At 60.5% G+C, this 22,117-nt stretch overlaps 2 protein-coding genes across 3 annotated transcripts; both read left to right on the top strand.

Moving 5' to 3' along the window:
• The first annotated feature begins 527 nt into the window (after nucleotides 1–527).
• On the top strand, nucleotides 528–8,370 carry PSMA5 (proteasome 20S subunit alpha 5). Its single transcript, XM_061443406.1, has 9 exons — nucleotides 528–587; nucleotides 697–763; nucleotides 2,557–2,683; nucleotides 3,476–3,543; nucleotides 4,016–4,123; nucleotides 4,215–4,273; nucleotides 5,048–5,150; nucleotides 6,172–6,258; nucleotides 8,098–8,370. Exons 1-9 carry the CDS (start codon nucleotides 559–561, stop codon nucleotides 8,173–8,175), a joined length of 726 nt encoding a protein of 241 aa, XP_061299390.1. The 5' UTR covers nucleotides 528–558; the 3' UTR covers nucleotides 8,176–8,370.
• Nucleotides 8,371–10,171: 1,801 nt separating this feature from the next.
• On the top strand, nucleotides 10,172–21,996 carry SORT1 (sortilin 1). 2 transcript variants are annotated; one of them, XM_061443405.1, is made up of 20 exons: nucleotides 10,172–10,377; nucleotides 12,167–12,226; nucleotides 12,364–12,401; nucleotides 12,487–12,589; nucleotides 13,614–13,778; nucleotides 13,928–14,001; nucleotides 14,121–14,170; nucleotides 15,394–15,521; nucleotides 15,609–15,753; nucleotides 15,927–16,082; nucleotides 16,176–16,282; nucleotides 17,465–17,567; nucleotides 17,656–17,824; nucleotides 17,919–18,109; nucleotides 18,180–18,369; nucleotides 19,911–20,027; nucleotides 20,154–20,262; nucleotides 20,339–20,445; nucleotides 20,542–20,662; nucleotides 21,830–21,996. In XM_061443405.1, exons 1-20 carry the CDS (start codon nucleotides 10,177–10,179, stop codon nucleotides 21,842–21,844), a joined length of 2,349 nt encoding a protein of 782 aa, XP_061299389.1. In that variant the 5' UTR covers nucleotides 10,172–10,176; the 3' UTR covers nucleotides 21,845–21,996. The 2 variants fall into 2 exon arrangements, with proteins under 2 accessions (XP_061299389.1, XP_061299388.1); XM_061443404.1 differs by having other exon boundaries at nucleotides 15,391–15,521.
• The last annotated feature ends 121 nt before the right edge of the window (nucleotides 21,997–22,117 follow it).

The following is a 22,117-nucleotide window of genomic DNA, read 5'->3' as shown; positions in this document are numbered from 1 at the left end:
CCTCCGCGTGCCACCATCAAGGGGACCGGAGAGGGGAGCCCCGCTGGGAGCGGTAACGGGGCTGTGTGCTCGGGACCCTGGCGCACCCCGGTGCCGCTGAGGGGGGGGGCCCCTCTCATCTCCCCCCGTATCCCTCCCGCTACCGGCGCCGGTTCCCCCATCCCGGTACCGCCCCGTCCATCAGCGCGATGGCCCCGCCCACTCCGCGCTGACCCCACCCCTTCACGCGTCTCCTCCAGCACCATAGACCCCGCCCCCTCCGCTCTAGCACCGCCCATTAGCCCCATGGCCACGCCCCCTTCCCTGACCACGCCCCTCTCCCTTTCCTCCTCCCAAGACCCCCTCCTCTCCCGCCCTCCCCGCTCTCCGATTGGCTGCTCTGCGCTCAGCGCTGTCCAATGAGCGAGCGGCGCGGGCGGAAGCGTGTCGTAAGGGCGGGGCCTCTGACAGGAAGCGGTGCCTGCAGACCCCGGTGTGGGCAGCCCCGCGCTCCCGGTACCGGCTCCCTCCGCCCGCTTCCCCCCGCTCCCCGCACCCGGTACCGCCGCCATCGCCGCCATGTTCCTCACACGCTCCGAGTACGACCGGTGAGTGCCCGCTGCCCGCCCGCGGCCTGCGGCTGAGTCACGGGCCTGCTCCCGCCCCGGCTCGCCGGGGGCCTGCAGCCGCTGACCGGGCCCCGCTGTTGTCCCGCAGGGGGGTGAACACGTTCTCGCCGGAGGGGAGGCTGTTCCAGGTGGAATACGCCATCGAGGCCATCAAGGTACGGGCCGAGCGCCGCAGGGGGGGGGTGTGTGTGTGTGTGTGGGGGGGGGGGGGTTGAGGGCTCCTTCCTTCACAAGGGGCATCGCTGAGCCCCCCCGCCCCGTTCTACAGCAGGAGGAGCTCGATCTCCCCCAGCCAATATTGCCCCTATGGGGGCGAGGAGCCAAAAGTCACGTCCAGGGCAATGAGCCCTGCGCAGCCCAGGCTGACAGTGCTAAAGCTCGGCTCAGGCCTGGGAGGTGCTGTGCTGTGAGCGCCTGAGTGCTCACACTGCCCCTGCATCCAGAAACACTGCCTGAAGAAGAGAGGAGCGCTTGGTCTGCTGCCTGCTCGCCTCTCTGCGCCCGTGCAGCATTCCTGCCTGAGCTCTGCAAAGATGGAACTGGGGAATCAGTCATGGAGTCCCAGCCTGGGTTGTGTTGGAAGGGAGCTTAAAGCTCCTCCAGCTCCAACCCCTGCCACAGGCAGGGACCCCTTCCATAGAGCAGCTTGCTCCAACCCCCTGTGTCCAACCTGGCCTTGAACACTGCCAGGGATGGGGCAGCCACAGCTTCTCTGGGCACCCTGTGCCAGCGCCTCAGCACCCTCACAGGGAAGAGCTTCTGCCTAAGAGCTCATCTCAGTCTCCCCTCTGGCAGGTTCAAGCCATTCCCCTTGGCCTGTCCCTACATCCCTTGTCCCAAGCCCCTCTCCAGCTTTCCTGCAGCCCCTTCAGGCACTGGAGCTGCTCTCAGGTCTCCCCTTCAGGAGCCTTCTCTTCTCCAGGCTGCCCCAGCCCAGCTCTCTGAGCCTGGCTCCAGAGCAGAGCTGCTCCAGCCCTCACAGCATCTCCATGGCCTCCTCTTGGAAGGCATCCATGCATCCATCATTCATCTCTTCCCCAAGCAACATCAATTTTGACACCTTAAAGCCTTGTGAATCCTTCTTTGCAAGGCAGAAGTGACCTCTGAAAGCCAGAGAGGAGGATTTCACATCACAGCCTTACCTCTGACTGCATCCACTTCCTTGGGCTTCTTTCTTCACATTAGCGCCTTTTCTCCCAAGCATCCTGGTATCCACAATAGGATTCACCACAGGAGCAACAGCACTTGCCGCAGGTACCATTGCCAGAGGGCTCATCTCCAGCCTCTACCTTGCTCCCAGCCCTGGGAGCTGTGCCCAGATCCCAAGGGAAGAAGGGACACTGGATGTCACTGCAGAAGTATTGTTGTGAATGAACCTACAGCCCATGGGCCCCACCTGAGCTGCTGCAGTTCCACCATGGGCTGAACAGGGAGAAAGGGAGAAGCCAGAAGCTTCCACGATTCCTGCTCTCATGGGTGGATTTGGAGCTCTCAAGTCAGCAGAGTGACCAGTATCCACTGGGAGTTTGCACTTCCCAATGCCTTGATAGATGAGACTGAGCTGAGCTCTTAGGCAGAAGCTCTTCCCTGTGAGGGTGCTGAGGCGCTGGCACAGGGTGCCCAGAGAAGCTGTGGCTGCCCCATCCCTGGCAGTGTTCAAGGCCAGGTTGGACACAGGGGCTTGGAGCAAGCTGCTCCAGTGGAAGCGGTCCCTGCCCGTGGCAGGAGTTGGAGCTGGGTGAGCTTTAAGGTCCTTTCCATCCCAAACCATTCCATGCTTGACCCTTCCCATTTTCCTTCTCCAAGTCCCAACATTTCAAGTCCGCTGTGCAAAGTTGGAGCATTTTATGGCTGGGTTTCTGCCTCCCAACCACATCACCTGCAAGTCACAGTTAGCATTGCCCTGCTTCCATGGGGGGGGTGGTGCTGACCCTGTGGTGCTTTCCAGCTTGGCTCCACAGCCATCGGGATCCAGACCTCGGAGGGAGTGTGCCTGGCTGTGGAGAAGAGGATCACCTCTCCGCTCATGGAGCCCAGCAGCATTGAGAAGATTGTGGAGATCGATTCCCACATAGGTAAGGAGGAAGGAAGGAGCACTGGGGGCTCCTCTCATAAAGCACCCCCCATTGACTTTTGGGGTACAGGTACCAGACTCTGTCTCCTAGGAGCATCAGGAGCTGGGTTTCGGGGCTGCCCTTCCCTGTGTGCAGAGCTGAGGGGGAATGCTCATCCCTCCCAGGTCCTGCTTGCTTTTCCAGGCTCCAGGCCAGCAGGACATAGTTAGAGGTGCAGGAAGAGGCAGCTGAAGCCCCCCCCAGCCTCACTGAGCTCCCTCATGAGAGCTCATCCCAAATTTAGCTCTGGGAGGGCAGGGAATTAGTGCAGAAGGTTTGATGTGAAGCCAGGTCCTCATGGAGCACTAATGTCAGCCTGGATCCCAGCTCCTGCACCCAGAAGGGGGGGCCCTGGTGGGCTCGTGAGCAGATGTGGAAAGCAGGATTGCTCCAGAACAGCTGTGTTGGTGCTGACAGGGGTCATGGGGCCTCCTGAAGGGCCTCATCTCCTCCCGTGTGCTTGTGGTGTAGCTCCTCTCTTCCTGCTGCATCCCCAAAGCTGTGGGGCATCGGCTCCCATGGAGGGCACTGAGCAGTTCCCCTTCCAAGCTCTTGCGTCTCTTCTTGGGTGGCTTCTCTTGCCTCCATCCCAGCTCTGGGGCATGGATCCATTTGGATCCAGAATCCCTTTGGATCCGTGCTCCTTTCCTTTCCAGCCAGCAGCGCAGTGCCTGCTCCCCCACGGAGAGCTTTGGGAACGAGGCATCCCCCACAGCCAGTGACATGATCCCTGTTTTCCCTCTCTGCTTCCAGGGTGTGCCATGAGTGGCCTCATAGCTGATGCAAAGACTCTCATCGACAAAGCAAGAGTAGAGACTCAGGTGAGACTTGGTTCCTGCTCTTAACCCAGCAGCCCCGCTCTGGGGGCATCTTGGAAGCCTCTGGAATGGGAAGAGCATCCCAGGGAAGGAGCTGGAGGGGAATGGGGGCTTTGACTTGTATTGGTGATGCTTTTGGCACCGTAAGGTTCCTCAGTGCCTCAGGGATGGGTCTGTGCTGGAGTAAAGGCTCCTCTGGGAGGTTTTCCTCCATGTCAGCCCTTTCCCACCCTCTGGAGAACTGGATGACCCCAGAAACGCACTGGGATGAAGAGCTCTGACCTTGTGTTTGCCATCCCAAGCTTTTCCAGGGGAGCTGCTCCCACCCTGGCGCTTCCCTCCTGTGGCTGGATGGGCCACAAGAAGTTGCCTGTGGCTGCTTCCCATCACTCCAGCCCTCTGTGTGAACGATCCCGGGTGCCCGTGTGTTGGGAATGGGGCCCTAAACCCGGGTGTTCCTGGATCTCTCCTGCAGAATCACTGGTTCACCTACAACGAGACCATGACCGTGGAGAGCGTGACCCAGGCCGTGTCCAACCTGGCGCTGCAGTTTGGGGAGGAGGATGCAGACCCGGGGGCCATGGTGAGGGGCTGGGGGTGCTCTGGGTGGTGGGGGGTGTGTGGTATCTCTTGCCTCCCCCCTGCCCTGACCTGGTGCCTCTTTCCTGCTGCAGTCTCGTCCGTTCGGGGTCGCGCTGCTCTTTGGAGGCGTGGATGAGAAGGGACCTCAGCTGTAAGTGATGCTCTGGGAATGACAAAGCCTCTCCCAAAGCTTCCCAGGACATCTTCCTGGCTTGATTCTGGGATTTCACTTGAGCCAGACACTTGGGCTTTATCCCATTATGGATCTGATGGGTCTGTTAATGCTTTTAAACCCTTCCCTTCAAAGCACAGCCTGCTCAGGGTTGATGCAAACCCCTTGTCTTCCCTGATTCCTTCCTCTTGAACCTGGTTCCTGGCTGGGAGGGAGCTGTCGAAGCTCTCCTCATCCCCAGTTTATTCTTACCTTTCCCTAAAGGAGAAGCAGAGCCACCGGTAACATAATCTGTGGAGCCTGCTGCAGCATTCCTTAGGGAGGTGCTGTAACCTGAACTCCTCCTCCTGTGCTTCAGGCCCTGCAAGGGGAATGGCTCCGCAGGGCCAACCCAATAAGGTCTCCCTATGGAGCAGGAGGGAAAACTTGATGGCTTATTCACTAAAGGGGGGAAATCAAGAGGAAAATGTCCCTGCCCTGAGCATGGAGGGCAGTGGCAGGAGTCTGAAGCTCTTCACATCCAGGCTCCCAGCCCGGTGCGGGTCTGGGCGCTCTTCACACCTTGGTTGGCTCCTCTGGGTGCCAAGAGCAGAGACCTGTGAGGTTGTGAGGCCCCCGAGGCCATGGGGTGTCAGGGAGGAGGAGGAGGCTGGAGGTGGCTGCTGCCAGCAGGGAGCAGCCCTATCCTCCCTCCCCAGCGCTGGGCAGCTCCCTGCTGGGATGGATTCACCTCCTCCCCCTGTATCCCTGCAGGTTTCACATGGACCCATCGGGGACATTCGTCCAGTGTGATGCCAGAGCCATCGGCTCCGCCTCGGAGGGGGCTCAGAGCTCCCTGCAGGAAGTTTACCACAAGGTAAAGGCTCGAGTTGCTCCTGGAGCCACCACTTTCCTTCCTGTGGGTGCTGGAGAAGCTTCTCCTTGTGCTGTTGAGGTGCCTGAGCCCCTCCGGGTGGGCCTGGGTCCTTGGCTGCTGGGATGGGTGCTGGTGCTGAGCTGCGGGAGCAGCAGTGCAAGCAGGAGCAGTGCACGCAGCAGCTCCCCCTGCGCTGCTGCTGCTGCTGCTGCAAGGGGAGGGCTTGGTCTCTTCCAGTGGGTGAGCTCAAACCACGTCAGGAAGGACTTGGTGCTGTACACACAGAGCTGGGCCTTGGGAGGGAGGGATGGATGCAGCCTGAAGCGTGAGGAGCTAAAGCCCAAGTGGCTTTGTCTCAGCACATCTCTTAACCCACTGCATTTGAGCCATCGTGGTGCCACAGAGGCTCTGATTTGGTGTTGAATGGAGCCTTTCTTCCCTCCACAAGGAGGGAGGTGCTTGTTTCATGGGGTCACTGCTGAAAAGCACACTTGAGGAGGGTGATGCTCTGAAGACTCAGGAACCTCAGTTGTTCATAGCAGAGCATCTCCAGTTCTGGGCTCCCTCAACCCTCTGCAAGCACAGATACCATCACTCTTTGCCTGTTCCCCAGCCTCTGCTTCCCCCTCACACAGAGATTTACATGGATGAACCCTCAGAGGGAATCCAGCTTTTCAGGACTCCTTGAAGTGGGGGGGGGGGGGGGATAGACAGGAACTGGTGAGGAGAACCAGCCCCTCGTGTCCCAGTCCTGACCATAGGGTGTTAGTGCTCAGTTGTGAAGCTTGCCAGAGGCAGAGTCGCCGTGCTGTGGTTGTTGCCATGCTGTGGTTGTCACCATCCTGCCCCAGCAGCAGCTTTGGTCTCTTGTGGATGCTGTCAATAATGTGCTAAGCTTTGAAACTTGCTGCCAGGAGCAGCTTAAAGGCTTTGGGAGGAGCAGGAGGGACGGCAGCGCCTTGTCACTGCTGCAGGGGACAAGCACTTGATGCCATCGCTGAGCGAGGGCTTTGTTTTGCAGTCTATGACACTGAAAGAAGCCATTAAATCTTCCCTGGTCATCCTGAAGCAAGTGATGGAGGAGAAGCTGAATGCAACCAACATCGAGGTGACTGGGACCAGGGTGTGGGGCAGGCAATGGGATGGTCTCGGCTTCCTCGCTGCACATCCAGTGTCTCAGGGGTGTCTTGGGGAGCATGGAAGAGGGATTCTGCATGAGGGCCTGCAGGGACAGGCCAAGGGGAGACTGAGATGAGCACAGAGGAGCTGTGGCTGCCCCATCCCTGGCAGTGTTCAAGGCCAGGTTGGACACAGGGGCTTGGAGCAAACTGCTCTAGTGGAAGGGGTCCCTGTCTGTGGCAGGGGTTGGAACTGGAGGAGCTTTGAGGTCCCTTCCAACCCAAACCATTGCAGGACCCTTATGAATGCGCTGAGGAGCAGCTCAGGGCTGGAGCTCTGGTGCTGGCTGTGGCTTAACCCAGCAAACCCTGGAGCCCTCTGACCTTAGAGGCCTGCAGTGCCACTCAGGTCTCTGTTTCTTCCCCAGCTTTGGCCATTCTCTTTCCCTTGCTCCTTGTAACATTAGAAGCAATGGGAATTCTGCAGCTTCTGGACTTGCTATATTGAGGCCTGAGCCAGGGCCAACAATCTCCTGGGCAGGAGCCCCACTGAGGTGAAGCCTCAGGCAGGAACGTGCTTCCCCTCATTCCCCTTTGCCCGCAAGCAGCTGAGCTCAGCCTGTCCTCGGCTCTCTGGCTCTGCAGATCCCCACCAGTGCGGTGGAACCTGGCCCCTGCAGCCCTGCTCTTCATCCTTAACGCTCCTTTATAGGCAGGGAAGGTAAAACCCCCTTCAGTTTGCTGGTGGTGGTGGCTGGATGATGAGCAAGGCTTGAGGATAGAGTTTGCTTCTATTTCGGGCAGGTTATGAGACACTGGCCCTTTCCAGCTCGTGGCATTCCAGCTCTGGAGCTGCTCTGCTGGGAACCTGTCCCCCAACCAGCCTGAATGTGTGCACCTCATCCCATGCTGCTCTGGGGACCCTTCCTGACAGCAGGAACCGGCTTCCTTTGGGTGGGAAGGGAGGACAGACACCGGGAGCCTGGATCTGCCTGATGGTGGGATCTGCTCCCAGCCCACATGGAGCAGCTCCATCCTGCCCAGCCCCAGGGCTCTACAGCACCGAGCAGAGGAGCATGTACAGTATCCTTATGTCACGTCCCTGTTTAACAGGGCTTAACTGTGCTTGGCAAAGCCCTTCCCGTGGTGAGGAATCATCTCGGGGTTGGATATGAGAAGAAGGCTGGGGAGTAAAAGGTCTCCATTGACTCAAGCCCCCCCCCTTGGGCTGCAAACCTGGAAGGAGCTGCTTTGCTTGGTAGCAAGTACAAGTATGTGGTGCTCTGAAGTATTTACTCTTGGTGCTTCCATCTGGAAGCCAAGTGTGGTCACAGGAGAGTTAAATCCATTGGAAGCAAAAGCCAGGAGCCTCCATTCAATGCCTTTCAATGAGTTACTTCCCTGTGAGGGAATGGTTGAGGAAAGCTCTTGTAGGGCCCTGCTGCTCCCATTCTAGGGGTGCAGCACACTGGGGGGGGGTCTGGGTCAGGTTGTGATGAGCTTCTCCTCCTCACCCAACACCCCTCGTGCTCTCTTGACTCTCACAAGGGGCAGGATGTGCTCCCTTGTTTGGTCACTGCAGAAGAGGTGCCTCTGCTGAGGACCATGCGGAGCTGCATCCCCTCCTCAAGCAGCCTCTTCCCCATGGCCCTTCCCTGCTGCTCCTATGAGGAGACTGAGTCAATTCAAAGCTATTTCTGCAGCAAGCAGCTATTTTGGGGGGCATCCCAGAGCATGTTCCGGGCTGGAATGCTGCTGCTGGGCCGGCCGGCAGCAGGGACAGCTGCTGCTCTGCTCCCTGCTTTAACCCCTTGCTCCTTCCCTCGCAGCTCGCCACGGTGGAGCCCGGCATGAAGTTCCACATGTACACGAAGGAGGAGCTGGAAGAGGTCATCAAGGATATCTGAAGAGGAAGAGGACTCCCTCAAAGGTTTATTTCCCCCCCCAGTGACCTGAGTGGGTTCCACTCCCTGGGGTCTCTTTGCCAGCAGCAGCAGCTGGGGTTGCTCTGCACAGAAGGCTCTTGAGGGTTTTTTACTGTTCCTGTACATAACTGATGTCTGCAAGGCGAGGGCAGGAGAATAAAGCCTTTTGTTACTCTATCCTGGGCTCCTCGTTGGGGGCTTGGAACGTTGGGAGCTGAAATAAGGGCATCGTCTGTGCCAAAAGCAGGGCCACGTCTCCCTCTCGTGGTGGCTTCGCATCAGCTCAGCTGCAGCTCAGTTTGGAGCTGTTCGGGGCATCCCCCTTTGGAGCTCTTTGGGGCATCCCTCTTTGGGGCATTCCCCTTTGGAGCTCTTTTTGGTCCATCTCCCCTTGTCCTTCTCCCATGGGTTTTGTCCATAAGGCTTGAGCTGGAGCTCTGACTCCTCCCCAGGGCAGAAATTCATAACCAGGCTTGGGATTTGCTTGGGAATACCCATAGCACTGATAGACCAGAGCCCATCAGGGCTAGGGTTAGTGGTGGAGCCCCTTCCCTGTCACCTCCTGCACGTCCTGCTTAGGTTTGAGGGCAGTTGTGTTTGCATTGGGAAACTTCTGCTCATCCGCTTGGTTTTGTTTCTCATTCCCCAGCATTATCCTTGGAACAGCATCTCAGAACTGAAGGGATAAGGGAATAAACTGGGATTTGAGTTATGGAATAGGTTGGGTTGAAGGGACCTTAAAGCTCATCCAGTTCCTACCCTTGCCACCTTCCACTGGAGCAGGAGCAAGCACTTGTACCCACCAGCCCCTACCTGTTACCCTCTAGTACCATCCATCTTCTTCAGGACTCCCTCTCTTGCTGTTGCCAGATGGATGTGGGAAGGGAAACCGGGTCTTCACGACTGGATCAGCCCTTGGATAACCTCCGTTCTTCCATCCTCTCCCATTCCTGCTGTGAGTTTCCCCTCTTTGCATTAACAAATTAAGGACACAAACTGGAGCATCAGGCGATGCCCGAGGCCATGGTTCCGGGTTGACCACACAGCCCTTACCTCCAGGTGGAAGAATAAAGGTCACCCATACACAGTGGATAGGCTCTGCCCTTCCCTGGCGTCCTGATGTGGCTCTGCCCATGGCCCTGCTCCTAATTCCTGAGGTGTGGAAGCTCGCCTGGCTGGAATATCCAGCAGGTCCGGGCCATCTGCCACCACCCAGCACCAGGCACCTCCTGCTTCATCCTCTACATCCACCCTTGATCCCAAACCTGCTCTGAAGCCTTGGGTCACCCTAGGGCCCCGTCGGGGTCCCTTTTCCTTTGGGAAGAGCTGAACCCGCTGCTGCTCGGGCTTTGTTTGTGTCCGCAGCCACACAAAAGCTCTTTCTTCCCGGTCACGGGTGCGCCGGTGGCAGCATCCCATGGAACCGGCTCTTCGGGATGGGAAAATTGAGGCTTTGTGTTCCTTATCTGAGCCCTCCCGGCAAGGGAAGAGCCTCAGCTCCCCGCCCGCATGGACAACGAGGGCAATGGGGAACGGGCTGGGGGGTCTGACCCGCTCTGGGCATCACCGGGTACCGAAGCACCCGGCTCTGCCGGTACCGGCCGCCCGAACCGGGGCAGCCGGACCTGTCGCTTCAGCCAATCAGAAAATCGCTTCGCTCCTTCCCTCGCCGCTCAGCCAATCAGAAAGCTGTCGCTAGGTAGATTAGAGCGCCGGGGTCAAAAGGGAGAAGGCGGACTCGCTGCCACCTGTCAACCAATCAGAGCAGGAGGAGGGCGGTGATTGACAAAGAGAGGGCGTGGGGCGGGGGCGGGGGCGTGTCTCTGAGGAGAGCGGCGTCTCCTTCAGCCAACCAGCACTCGGGGGCGCGGTGATGGGGCGGGGCTCAGCGTGGCGAGCAACCAATGGGGAGCGAGGGGCGGGCAGCGGCGGCAGGACCGGGAGAGCGGGGCGGCGGCGGTGACGGCGGCGGCGGGAGTCGCCATGGGCCCGCGGGGGGCTGCGGCCTTGACCGTGCTCATGGCGGCGGCGATGGCGGCGGCCGGGCCTGCGCTGGGGCTGCGGCTGCGGGGCCGGCACCGGGCCCCCCGCGGCGGCGGCACCGGGGCGCTGACGGCGACGGGAGGCGAGGCCTGCGGCGGCCTGCGCGGGGTCCCGGCGGCCCTTGGCAACAACACGCACCAGGTGAGGCGGGCACGGCCCGGCACAGCGGGAGCCGCCGCGGCTCGGGCCCGGGGACAGCGGGGACAGCGGGGACAGGAGGACGGATCCCTCCTGACAGCGCTGGGAATGGGCAGGGAGCCCCCCCCACCTGTGGGACGGACACACAGACATCCCCCACACACCCTTCCCGTCCCAAATCCCATGGGACGGACACACACACACACACACACACACACACACACACACACCTTGACCCTTCCCATCCCAAATCCCATGGGATGGACGCACACATACACACACACGCCTTGACCCTTCCCATCCCAAATCCCATGGGATGAGCACAGAAACAAGCCCCCCCCGACCCTTCCCGTCCCAAATCCCATGGGATGGGCACACACACACACACCGACCCTTCCCATCCCAAATCCCATGGGATAATCACAGAGACACCCCCCCTCCCGACCCTTCCCAAATCCCATGGGATGGACACACAGACACCCCCCCCCCTCGACCCTTCCCATCCCGGCTCCCATGGGATGGACACAGACAGCCCCCCCTGACCCTTCCCAAATCCCATGGGAGGGACACACAGACACACACACACCCCCCCTTCCCATCCCGGCTCCCATGGGAGGGACACACAGACACCCCCCCCCCCCGTCCCTTCCCATCCCGGATCCCATGGGATGAACACAGACCCCCCCCCCCCGACCCTTCCCATCCCAAATCCCATGGGAGGGACACACAGACATTGCCCCCGTCCCTTCCCGTCCCTTATTCCATGGGATGAACACACAGGCACCCCCCCCGACCCTTCCCATCCCGGATCCCATGGGATGAACACAGACCCCCCCCCCCGACCCTTCCCATCCCGGCTCCCATGGGACGGACACAGACAGCCCCCCTGACCCTTCCCAAATCCCATGGGATGGACACACAGACACCCCCCCCCCGACCCTTCCCATCCCAAATCCCATGGGATGAACACAGACACCCGACGGGCCAGGACACCGCGGGGGGGGGGGACACTTGACCGCGGCGCTGGCGCCGCTCCCGGGCCGGGATCGGGATCGGGATCGGGATCAGGGCGGGCTCCGTGCCCGGGCAAGGGCCGGTTGCCACCCGCTGGCGTTGCCGGCCCCGTTTGGCATTGCAAGCGCTGGGCCCGGCCCGGTTACACCGACACCGAGTTCTTCTCCCCTCCTTCCCCCCCTTTTCCCTTCTTTTCTCCCCCTTTTCCCCTCCGTTTCCCCCCATTTCCCTTAATTTTTACTTTTCCCGCTTCCCCCCCCATTTCCCCCTCTTTTCCCTTCATTTCTCCCCGTTTTCCCACTTTTCCACCCCATTTTCCACTACTTTTTCCCTTCATTTTTCCCCCTTTTCCCACTTTTCCACCCCGTTTCCCCCCCTTTCCCTTAATTTTTCCCGCTTTTCTCACTTTCCCACCGTTTTCCCTTTTCCCTTCATTTCTCCCCCTTTTCCCACTTTTCCACCCCATTCCCCCCCCCTTTCCCTTCATTTCTCCCCCTTTTCCCACTTTCCTGCCCCTTTTCCCACTTTTCCACCCCATTTCCCCCCCCTTTCCCTTCATTTCTCCCCCTTTTCCCACTTTCCTGCCCCTTTTCCCACTTTTCCACCCCATTTCCCCCCTTTTTCCCACTTTTCCACCCCATTTCCCCCCCCTTTTCCCTTCATTTCTCCCCCTTTTCCCACTTTCCTGCCCCTTTTCCCACTTTTCCACCCCATTTCTCCCCCTTTTCCCACTTTCCCACCCCGTTTTCCTCCCCTTTTCCCCTCTCATCCTTCTCAGTTCATCTTCGACGACCTCAGCAGCTCCGTGTCCCTGTCCTGGGTTGGTGACAGCACTGGGGTGAGCACTGCGGGCTCCCGGTTGGGGGGGTATCCCCACTTCCATAGAGGACAATGGGATCGGGATGGGGTGACCCCCACCGTGTGCCCTTGCTCTGTCCCCCTATCCCCATCCTGCTCATCCCGACGGCATTCCAGGTGATCCTGAGCTTTGGGCAATCCAAACTGTACCGGAGGTGAGTGGGATCCTATGGAGGGGTGGGAGGACCCCCCCCCTGCATCCCTGTTCCCACTTCCCACCGTGTGCTCCCTCCTTTGCAGTGAGGACTATGGGAAAAGCTTCCTGGACATCTCCAGCCTCATCAACAACACCTTCATCCGCACCGAGTTCGGTGTGGCCATCGGGCCCGGCAACTCCGGGAAGGTGGGAATGGGGATGGGAAAGGTGGAATGGGGATGGGAAAGGTGGGAATGGGGTTGGGAAAGTTGGGAATGAGGTTGGGAAAGGTGGAATGGGGATGGGAAAGGTGGAATGGGGATGGGAAAGGTGGGAATGGGGATGGGAAAGGTGGAATGGGGATGGGAAAGGTGGGAATGGGGTTGGGAAAGTTGGGAATGGGGTTGGGAAAGGTGGAATGGGGATGGGAAAGGTGGAATGGGGATGGGAAAGGTGGGAATGAGAATGGGAAAGGTGAGGAAGGGAAAGGTGGGAATGGGGATGGGAAAGGTGGGAATGGGGATGGGAAAGGTGGGAATGGGGATGGGAAAGGTGGAATGGGGTTGGGAAAGGTGGGAATGGGGATGGGAATGGTGGGAATGAGAATGGGAAAGGTGAGGATGGGAAAGGTGGGAATGGGTTTGGGAAAGGTGAGGATGAGAAAGGTGGGGTTTGGGATGAGAAAGGTGGGAGTGGGGATGGGAAAGGTGGGGGTGGGGATGGGAAAGGTGAGGATGGGAAAGGTGGGAATGGGGACGGGAAAGGTGGGATGGGGATGGGAAAGGTGGGAATGGGGATGGGAAAGGTGAGGATGGAAAAGATGGGAGTGGGGATGGGAAAAGTGGGGGTGGGGATCGGAATGGTGGGGATGGGAAAGGTGAGGATGGGAAAGGTGGGAGTGGGGATGGGAAAGGTGGGGGTGGGAAAGGTGGGGATGGGGATGGGAAAGATGGGAATGGGAATGGTGGAGATGGGGATGGGAAAGGTGGGAATGGGAAAGGTGGGGATGGGAAAGGTGGGAATGGGAAAGGTGGGGATGGGAAAGGTGAGGATGGAGATGGGAAAGATGGGAATGAGAAAGGTGGGAGTGGGGATGGGAAGGGTGGGGGTGCGAAAGGTGAGGATGCGGATGGGAAGGGTGGGAATGAGAAAGGTGGGAGTGGGGATGGGAAGGGTAGGGATGGGCTGTTAGGGTGCCCCATATCCCATGGTCATGGCTCCCCCCATGCAGGTGATCCTCACCGGGGATGTCTCCGCTGGGAGCCGCGGGGGCCGCATCTTCCGCTCCCTGGATTTTGCCAGGAATTTCATCCAGACGGATCTGCCCTTCCAGCCGCTGGTGCAGCTCAGCTACAGCCCGCGGGACCCCGACTGCCTGCTGGCGCTCAGCACCGAGGTGAGCCAGGATGAGGCCCAAAGCGGGGCCTCTTCCCTATGGATGCTGTGCTGGGGGGATGCCTGCTTGGGAAGGGGCTTGGAGACGCAGAGATGGGGATGTGGTTTTGGGGGGGGGGGGTCACCCAAACCCCTCTCCCTGTCCCATAGAACGGGCTCTGGGTCTCCAGGGACTTCGGGCACAAATGGGTCCTGATCCACAGAGCCGTGTGCTTGGCCAAGTGGTGAGTGAGGGACCCCCCATGGGGGGGGGGAGCACAGCCATGGGGTCACCAAGCCCCCCCCCATCCCCCTGTGTCCCACTGCTCCCAGTGCAATGTCCCCTCTTCCCTTCCCTGCCCAGGGGCGCGGATGGGACCATCTTCTTCACCACCTTCCTGAACAACTCCTGCAGTAAGTCCTGCCCGTGCATGGAGCCAGCACTGCATGGGATGTGTGGGGATACTGGGGGGATGTGTGGGGATACTGAGGGGGGTGTGTTGGGATACCCGGGGGGGATGTGTGGGGATACTGGGGGTGTGTGTTGGGATTCTGGGGGGATGTGTTGGGATACTGTGAGGGGCATGTGTTGGGATATTGGGGGGGATGTGTTGGGATACTGTGAGGGGCATGTGTTGGGATATTGGGGGGGATGTGTTGGGATACTGGGGGTATGTGTGGGGATACTGGGGGGGGGATGTGTTGGGATACTGTGAGGGGCATGTGTTGGGATATTGGGGGGGATGTGTTGGGATACTGTGAGGGGCATGTGTTGGGATATTGGGGGGGATGAGTTGGGATACTGGGGGTATGTGTGGGGATACTGGGGGGGGGATGTGTTGGGATACTGTGAGGGGCATGTGTTGGGATATTGGGGGGGATGTGTTGGGATACTGTGAGGGGCATGTGTTGGGATATTGGGGGGGATGTGTTGGGATACTGGGGGGGATGTGTTGGGATACTGGGGGGGATGTGTTGGGATACTGGGGGTATGTGTGGGGATACTGGGGGGGATGTGTTGGGATACTGGGGGTATGTGTGGGGATACTGGGGGTACGTGTGGGGATACTGGGGGGGGGGATGTGTTGGGATACTGGGGGTATGTGTGGGGATACTGGGGGGGGGATGTGTTGGGATACTGGGGGTACGTGTGGGGATACTGGGGGGGGGATGTGTTGGGATACTGGGGGTATGTGTGGGGATACTGGGGGGGGGATGTGTTGGGATACTGGGGGTATGTGTGGGGATACTGGGGGGGGGATGTGTTGGGATACTGGGGTATGTGTGGGGATACTGGGGGGGATGTGTTGGGATACTGGGGTATGTGTGGGGATACTGGGGGGGGGATGTGTTGGGATACTGGGGTATGTGTGGGGATACTGGGGGGGGATGTGTTGGGATACTGGGGGTATGTGTGGGGATACTGGGGGGGGGATGTGTTGGGATACTGGGGGTATGTGTGGGGATACTGGGGGGATGTGTTGGGATACTGGGGGTATGTGTGGGGATACTGGGGGGATGTTTTGGGATACTGGGGGGGATGTGTTTTGGTACTGTTGGGAACAGCCCCTGTGGTGGCTGCTGAAGCCGGAGGCAGCTCCAGGCTCTTTAATCCCTGCTCCCTTCTCCTCAAGAAGCTGATCTGGGCTTCCTGGAGCTCAAGAAAACCTCGGACTTCGGCTCCTCCTTCAAGGTCATCGGCACCAAGATCTATTCCTTTGGCCTGGGGGGACGCTTCCTCTTCGCCTCCGTTATGACAGAGCAGGTCCTTGTCCCCCTTGTCCCCCCCCCCGCCCCAGTGCCTTCATCCCCATGAGGACGAGCAAGGCTGACGATGCTTTGGCTCCTTCAGGGGACCACGAGGCGCATCCACGTCTCCCTGGACCAAGGGGAGAGCTGGAACATGGCCCAGCTGCCCTCCGTGGGCCACGAGCAGTTTTACTCCATCCTAGCAGCCAACGAGGACCTGGTCTTCATGCACGTGGATGAGCCAGGCGGTGAGCACCACCGGGGACCGGGCCACCGGGACCTGCTCCCCCGTGCATGGGGCTCATTGCCATCGGAGCATCCCTATTGAGCAGCTCCTCGCTTGTGGCCTTCAGGGGTCCTTCCTCTTCCTCCAACCCCTCCTGGCCCCCCCATCACCTTTACCCCTGTGTCCCTGCCCTAGACACGGGCTTCGGCACCATCTACACCTCGGACGACCGCGGCATCGTCTACTCCAAGTCCCTGGAGCGGCACCTTTACACCACGACGGGGGGGGAGACCGACTTCACCAACGTCACCTCCCTGCGCGGCATCTTCATCACCAGCGTCCTCTCCGAGGGTGGGTCTGGGCCCGGGGTGGGTGCTGTGGGAGCAGGTGTTGGGATGCTCCTGACCCCCTTCTCCCCCCCGCCTCTGCCCCGACCCCTTGCAGATAACTCCATCCAGTCCGTGATCACTTTTGACCGGGGGGGGCAGTGGGTGCCCCTGCGCAAGCCCAAGAACACCTCGTGTGACTCCACGGCCCGGAGCAAGGACGAGGTGGGGCTGGGCCCTGTCCCTGTGGGTGCTGCTGTGGGGCCCCTCGGTGGTCCCTTGCCTCGGCTCTGCCAAAGGGATGCTGAGGGATGGGGGGGGGATCCAGCCCATGCTTCCCGGCAGAGATGCTGAGGGTGTGGGGCGCACCATGGGATGTGGGGCACGCTGTGGGGCTGCAGGTCCACCACGGGGCTGTGGTTCACGCTATGGGGCTATGGATCACGCCATGGGGCTGTCGTTCACGGCATGGGATGTGAATCACTCCATGGGATGTGGGTCACACCGTGGGGCTGTGGATCACGCCATGGGGCTGGGGATCACTCCATGGGGCTGTGGTTCACACCATGGGATGTGGATCACTCCATGGGATGTGGATCACACCATGGGATGAGGATCCCGCCATGGGATGTGGATCCCGCCATGGGATGTGGATCCCGCCATGGGGCTGAGGATCACGCCATGGGGCTGGGGATCACTCCATGGGATGTGGATCACTCATGGGATGTGGATCTCTCCATGGGATGTGGATCACACCATGGGATGTGGATCCCGCCATGGGATGTGGATCTCTCCATGGGGCTGAGGATCACGCCATGGGGCTGAGGATCACGCCATGGGGCTGGGGATCACTCCATGGGATGTGGGTCACACCGTGGGGCTGTGGATCACGCCATGGGGCTGGGGATCACTCCATGGGGCTGTGGTTCACACCATGGGATGTGGATCACTCCATGGGATGTGGATCACACCATGGGATGAGGATCCCGCCATGGGATGTGGATCCCGCCATGGGATGTGGATCCCGCCATGGGGCTGAGGATCACGCCATGGGGCTGGGGATCACTCCATGGGATGTGGATCACTCATGGGATGTGGATCTCTCCATGGGATGTGGATCACACCATGGGATGTGGATCCCGCCATGGGATGTGGATCTCTCCATGGGGCTGAGGATCACGCCATGGGGCTGGGGATCACTCCATGGGATGTGGATCACTCATGGGATGTGGATCACTCATGGGATGTGGATCTCTCCATGGGATGTGGGTCACTCCATGGGATGTGGGTCACTCCATAGGGCTGCCTGACAAGCTCTGCTCAGGCTGGGGTCACCCTGGGGTGGCTCCCAGCACCCCCTTGGGAGTCCCTGCGGTCCGTGTGGCCACGCTCTCCTCTCTCCTGCAGTGCAGCCTCCACATCCACGCCTCCTACAGCATCTCCCAGAAGCTCAACGTGCCCATGGCGCCGCTCTCGGAGCCCAACGCCGTCGGCATCGTCATCGCTCACGGTACCCACCCCGCCGGGGCAGACACAAGGGAGCCCAGCACCACGGCCTGCTCCCCATGGTGACCCTGTGTGTGTGTGTGTCCCCATAGGCAGCGTGGGGGGGGCCATCTCGGTGATGACCCCCGACGTGTACATCTCCGACGACGGGGGCTACACGTGGGCGCGGATGCTGGAGGGGCCGCACCATTATTCCATCCTGGACTCGGGCGGCCTCATCGTGGCCGTGGAGCACAGCAGCCAACCCATCAACACCATCGAGTAACGGGGTTTGGGGCGCAGGGGGGGTCAATGGGCACGGGGGATGCTCTCGGCGGTGCCCCGTGGTGGTGCTGAGCGCATCCCCTGCCCGCAGGTTCTCCACGGACGAGGGGCAGTGCTGGTACCGGTACCCCTTCTCCAAGGAGCCCATCTTCTTCACGGGGCTGGCGTCGGAGCCGGGCGCCCGCTCCATGACCGTCAGCGTGTGGGGCTTCCGCGGCAGCTTCTTCTTCCGCAAGTGGGTCTCCTACACCATCGACTTCGGCGAGCTGCTGAGCAGGGCCTGTGAGTGCCGCTGGCGCCGGGGACGGGGGCCCCCGTGGTGCCATCCTGGCGCTGAGCGCGGTGCCCGCAGGTGAGGACAAGGACTACACCATCTGGCTGGCGCACTCCAGCGATCCCGGCGACCCCGGCGACGGCTGCATCCTGGGCTACAAGGAGCAGTACCGGCGGCTGCGCAAGGCCTCCGTGTGCCGCAACGGCCGCGACTACGTGGTCACCAAGCAGCCGTCCGTGTGCCCCTGCACGCTGCAGGACTTCCTCTGGTGGGCTCCGTTCCAAGCATCATCCCATCCCCAGCATCTTCCCATCCCTGCATCATCCCATCCCCTACGTCACCCCATCCCTGCATCATCATATCCTTGCATCGCCCCATCCCGGCGTCACCCCATCCCCAATGTCATCCCATCCCTAACATCATCCCATTCCCAACGTCATACCGTCCTTGTATCAACTCATCCCTGCCTTATCCCATCCCTGCATCACCCCGTCCCTAACATCATCCCATCCCCAGTGTCATCCCATCCCTAACTTCATCCCATCCCCTACGTCACCCCATCCTGACGTCACCCCATCCCCAATGTCATCCTATTCCCAGTGTCATCCCATCCCTAACATCACCCCATTCCCAACATCATACCATCCTTGTATCAACTCATCCCTGCCTTATCCCATCCCCGCATCACCCCGTCCCTAACATCATCCCATCCCCAGTGTCATCCCATCCCTAACTTCATCCCATCCCCTACGTCACCCCATCCCGACGTCACCCCATCCCCAATGTCATCCTATTCCCAGTGTCATCCCATCCCTAACATCACCCCATTCCCAACATCATACCATCCTTGTATCAACTCATCCCTGCCTTATCCCATCCCTGCATCACCCCGTCCCTAACATCATCCCATCCCCAGTGTCATCCCATCCCTAACTTCATCCCATCCCCTACGTCACCCCATCCCAGCGTCACCCCATCCCCAATGTCATCCTATCCCCAGTGTCATCCCATCCCTAACATCACCCCATTCCCAACATCATACCATCCTTGTATCAACTCATCCCTGCCTTATCCCATCCCCGCATCACCCCGTCCCTAACATCATCCCATCCCCAGTGTCATCCCATCCCTAACTTCATCCCATCCCCTACGTCACCCCATCCCGACGTCACCCCATCCCCAATGTCATCCTATTCCCAGTGTCATCCCATCCCTAACATCACCCCATTCCCAACATCATACCATCCTTGTATCAACTCATCCCTGCCTTATCCCATCCCCGCATCACCCTGTCCCCACATCACCCCGTCCCCGCATCACCCCATCCCCAACATCATCCCATCCCAGCATTATCACATCCCCAACATCATCCCATCCCCAGTGTCATCCCATCCCTAACATCATCCCATTCCCAGCGTCATACCATCCTTGCATCATCCCATCCTTGCGCCATCCCATCCCCAGCATCATCCATCCTTGTGTCATCCATCCCTGTGTCATCATATCCCTGCTTCATCTCATCCCTGATTCATCTCATCCCCGTACCTTCCCACCTCTAACATCTTCCCACCTCCCACCATTATCCCACCTCTCCAATGTCTTCCCACTCCCTCTGCCACTCTTTTCACCTCCACCATTGTCCCACCTTCGCATCTTCCCACGTCCCCGTGTGTCTTCCCATCCCTTCCCAACATCTTCCCCCCACCTCTCATCCCCCTTTCAGACCAGCATCCTCCTCCTTTAGCCCCACTGTGTCCCCCCAAGGTGGGGGGGGGGGTGTCTCATCCCCTTTTCCCCTTCCTCCCGCAGTGATTTCGGCTACTACCGCCCGGAGAACCAGTCCGAGTGCGTGGAGCAGCCGGAGCTGAAGGGCCACGACCTGGAATTCTGCCTCTACGGCCGCCGGGAGCTGCTCAGGACCAGCGGGTACCGCACGGCCCCATCCGCTCCTCAGCTCATCCTGCCCTTAGTGGGACCAGACCCGGCTCCATCCCCTTGCCCCCTGGGGCCGGGCATCCCTCTGGGATCACCGAGCGCTTCCTTCACCTCCAGGTACCGGAAGATCCCTGGGGATAAATGCTCCGGAGGGGAGAGCCCGGCGCGGGAGGAGACGGACATGAAGAAGAAATGCACCAGCAACCTGCTGAGCCCCAGCCCGCTGGTGGGTGCCGGTGCCGGCAGCACCCATGGGTGACACCGCGGGCACTGGGGGGTCACGGTGTCCCCCGTTCCCACAGGCCGCCCCCCGCAGCCCCGCTGCCGCCATCCTGGCCGTGGGCACCGCGCTGCTGCTGACCGCGGCCATCGCCGTGCTTCTGGTCAAGAAATACGTGTGTGGGGGCAGGTGAGGGACACCCCCTCCCCCCCAACAACGGCTCCCCCCCCATGGGTGGGGGATGGGGGGTGGGGGGGGCTGCTGCCTTCACCGGTTCCCCCCCAGGTTCCTGGTGCAGCGCTACTCGGTGCTGCAGCAGCACGCGGAGGCCAACGATGCGGAGACCATCGATGCGCTGGGCCCCCCCGCGCCCCCCAAGCCTGGGTACCACGATGACTCCGATGAGGTGAGGCCCCCCCCCCACCCCCCAACTCCATAGGGGTCTATGGGGGGGTCGTGTTATGGGGGGGCACCCCAATGGGTGATGGATCCATACCCCCCCCACACACACTCCATAGGGCTCTATGGGGGTTTCCTCTCTAGGGGGGGCACCCCGATGGGTGATGGATCCATACCCCCCCCCCACACACACACTCCAGAGGGCTCTATGGGGGGGTTCCTCTCTAGGGGGGGCACCCCAATGGGTGATGGATCCATACCCCCCCACACACACACACTCCATAGGGCTCTATGGGGGGGTTCCTCTCTAGGGGAGGCACCCCAATGGGTGATGGATCCTTATACCCCCCCACACACTCCATAGGGCTCTATGGGGGGATCCTGCTCTAGGGGGGGGCACCCCAATGGGTGGCGGATCTATATTCCCCCTCCCCACACTCTATAGGGCTCTATGGGGGGTCCTGCTCTGGGGGGTGGCACCCCAATGGGTGGCAGATCTATATCCCCCCCACACTCTATAGGGCTCTATGGGGGGATCCTGCTCTGGGGGGTGGCACCCCAATGGGTGGCAGATCTATATCCCCCCCACACTCTATAGGGCTCTATGGGGGTGTGCCTCTCTAGAGGGGCACCCCAATGGGTGGCAGATCTATATCCCCCCCCCCCAGGGCTCTATGGGGGTGTGCCTCTCTAGAGGGGGCACCCCAATGGGTGACAGATCCATATCTCCCCCCCCCCGCCCTCCATAGGGTTCTCTATCTCCCCCCCCCCCCCATTCCATAGGGCTCTATGGGGGGATCCTGCTCTAGGGGGGGCACCCCAATGGGTGATGGATCCATATACCCCCCCCCCACTCCATAGGGCTCTATAGGGTGATCCTGCTCTGGGGGGACACACCCCAATGGGTGGCAGATCTATATCCCCTCCCACTCTATAGGGCTCTATGGGGGGGTCCTGCTGGGGGGGGGGGGCACCCCAATGGGTGACAGATCCATACCCCCCCCCACACGCACTCCACAGGGCTCTATGGGGGGGTTCCTCTCTAGGGGGGGGCACCCCAATGGGTGACAGATCCATACCCCCCCACACACGCACTCCACAGGGCTCTATGGGGGGGTTCCTCTCTGGGGGGGGCACCCCAATGGGTGACAGATCCATATCCTCCCCCCTCCAGGATCTCTTGGAATAGCAGCGCTGATGCTGAGGACGCAGGGATGCTGCCAAAGGCAGGACCCCCCCCCGCACTGGGGGGGCTGTAACTGAGCTCCATCCTTTTGGGGGGGGGGGGATGCTCTTTATTATCCCCTTTTCTGGGCTATTTTATGTCATAGGAACTGCCCCCCCCTCCCCACAGTGTCCCCAAGGCGGGGGGGGGGGTGGGGTGGGCTGGGGACAAGCTTTGGGGTGTCCCCACTGCTTGGGGTGGGGGGGGTTCCCCTCGTCCTTCCCAAAGCAATGCTGC

This window comes from Pezoporus flaviventris, unplaced genomic scaffold (assembly GCF_033815535.1).
Source record: "Pezoporus flaviventris isolate CSIRO_AGI_PZ_B2104156 unplaced genomic scaffold, CSIRO_AGI_Pfla_v1 ptg000355l, whole genome shotgun sequence".
Lineage (NCBI taxonomy): Eukaryota > Metazoa > Chordata > Aves > Psittaciformes > Psittacidae > Pezoporus > Pezoporus flaviventris.
This window is presented reverse-complemented; position numbering and strand designations above follow the sequence as displayed.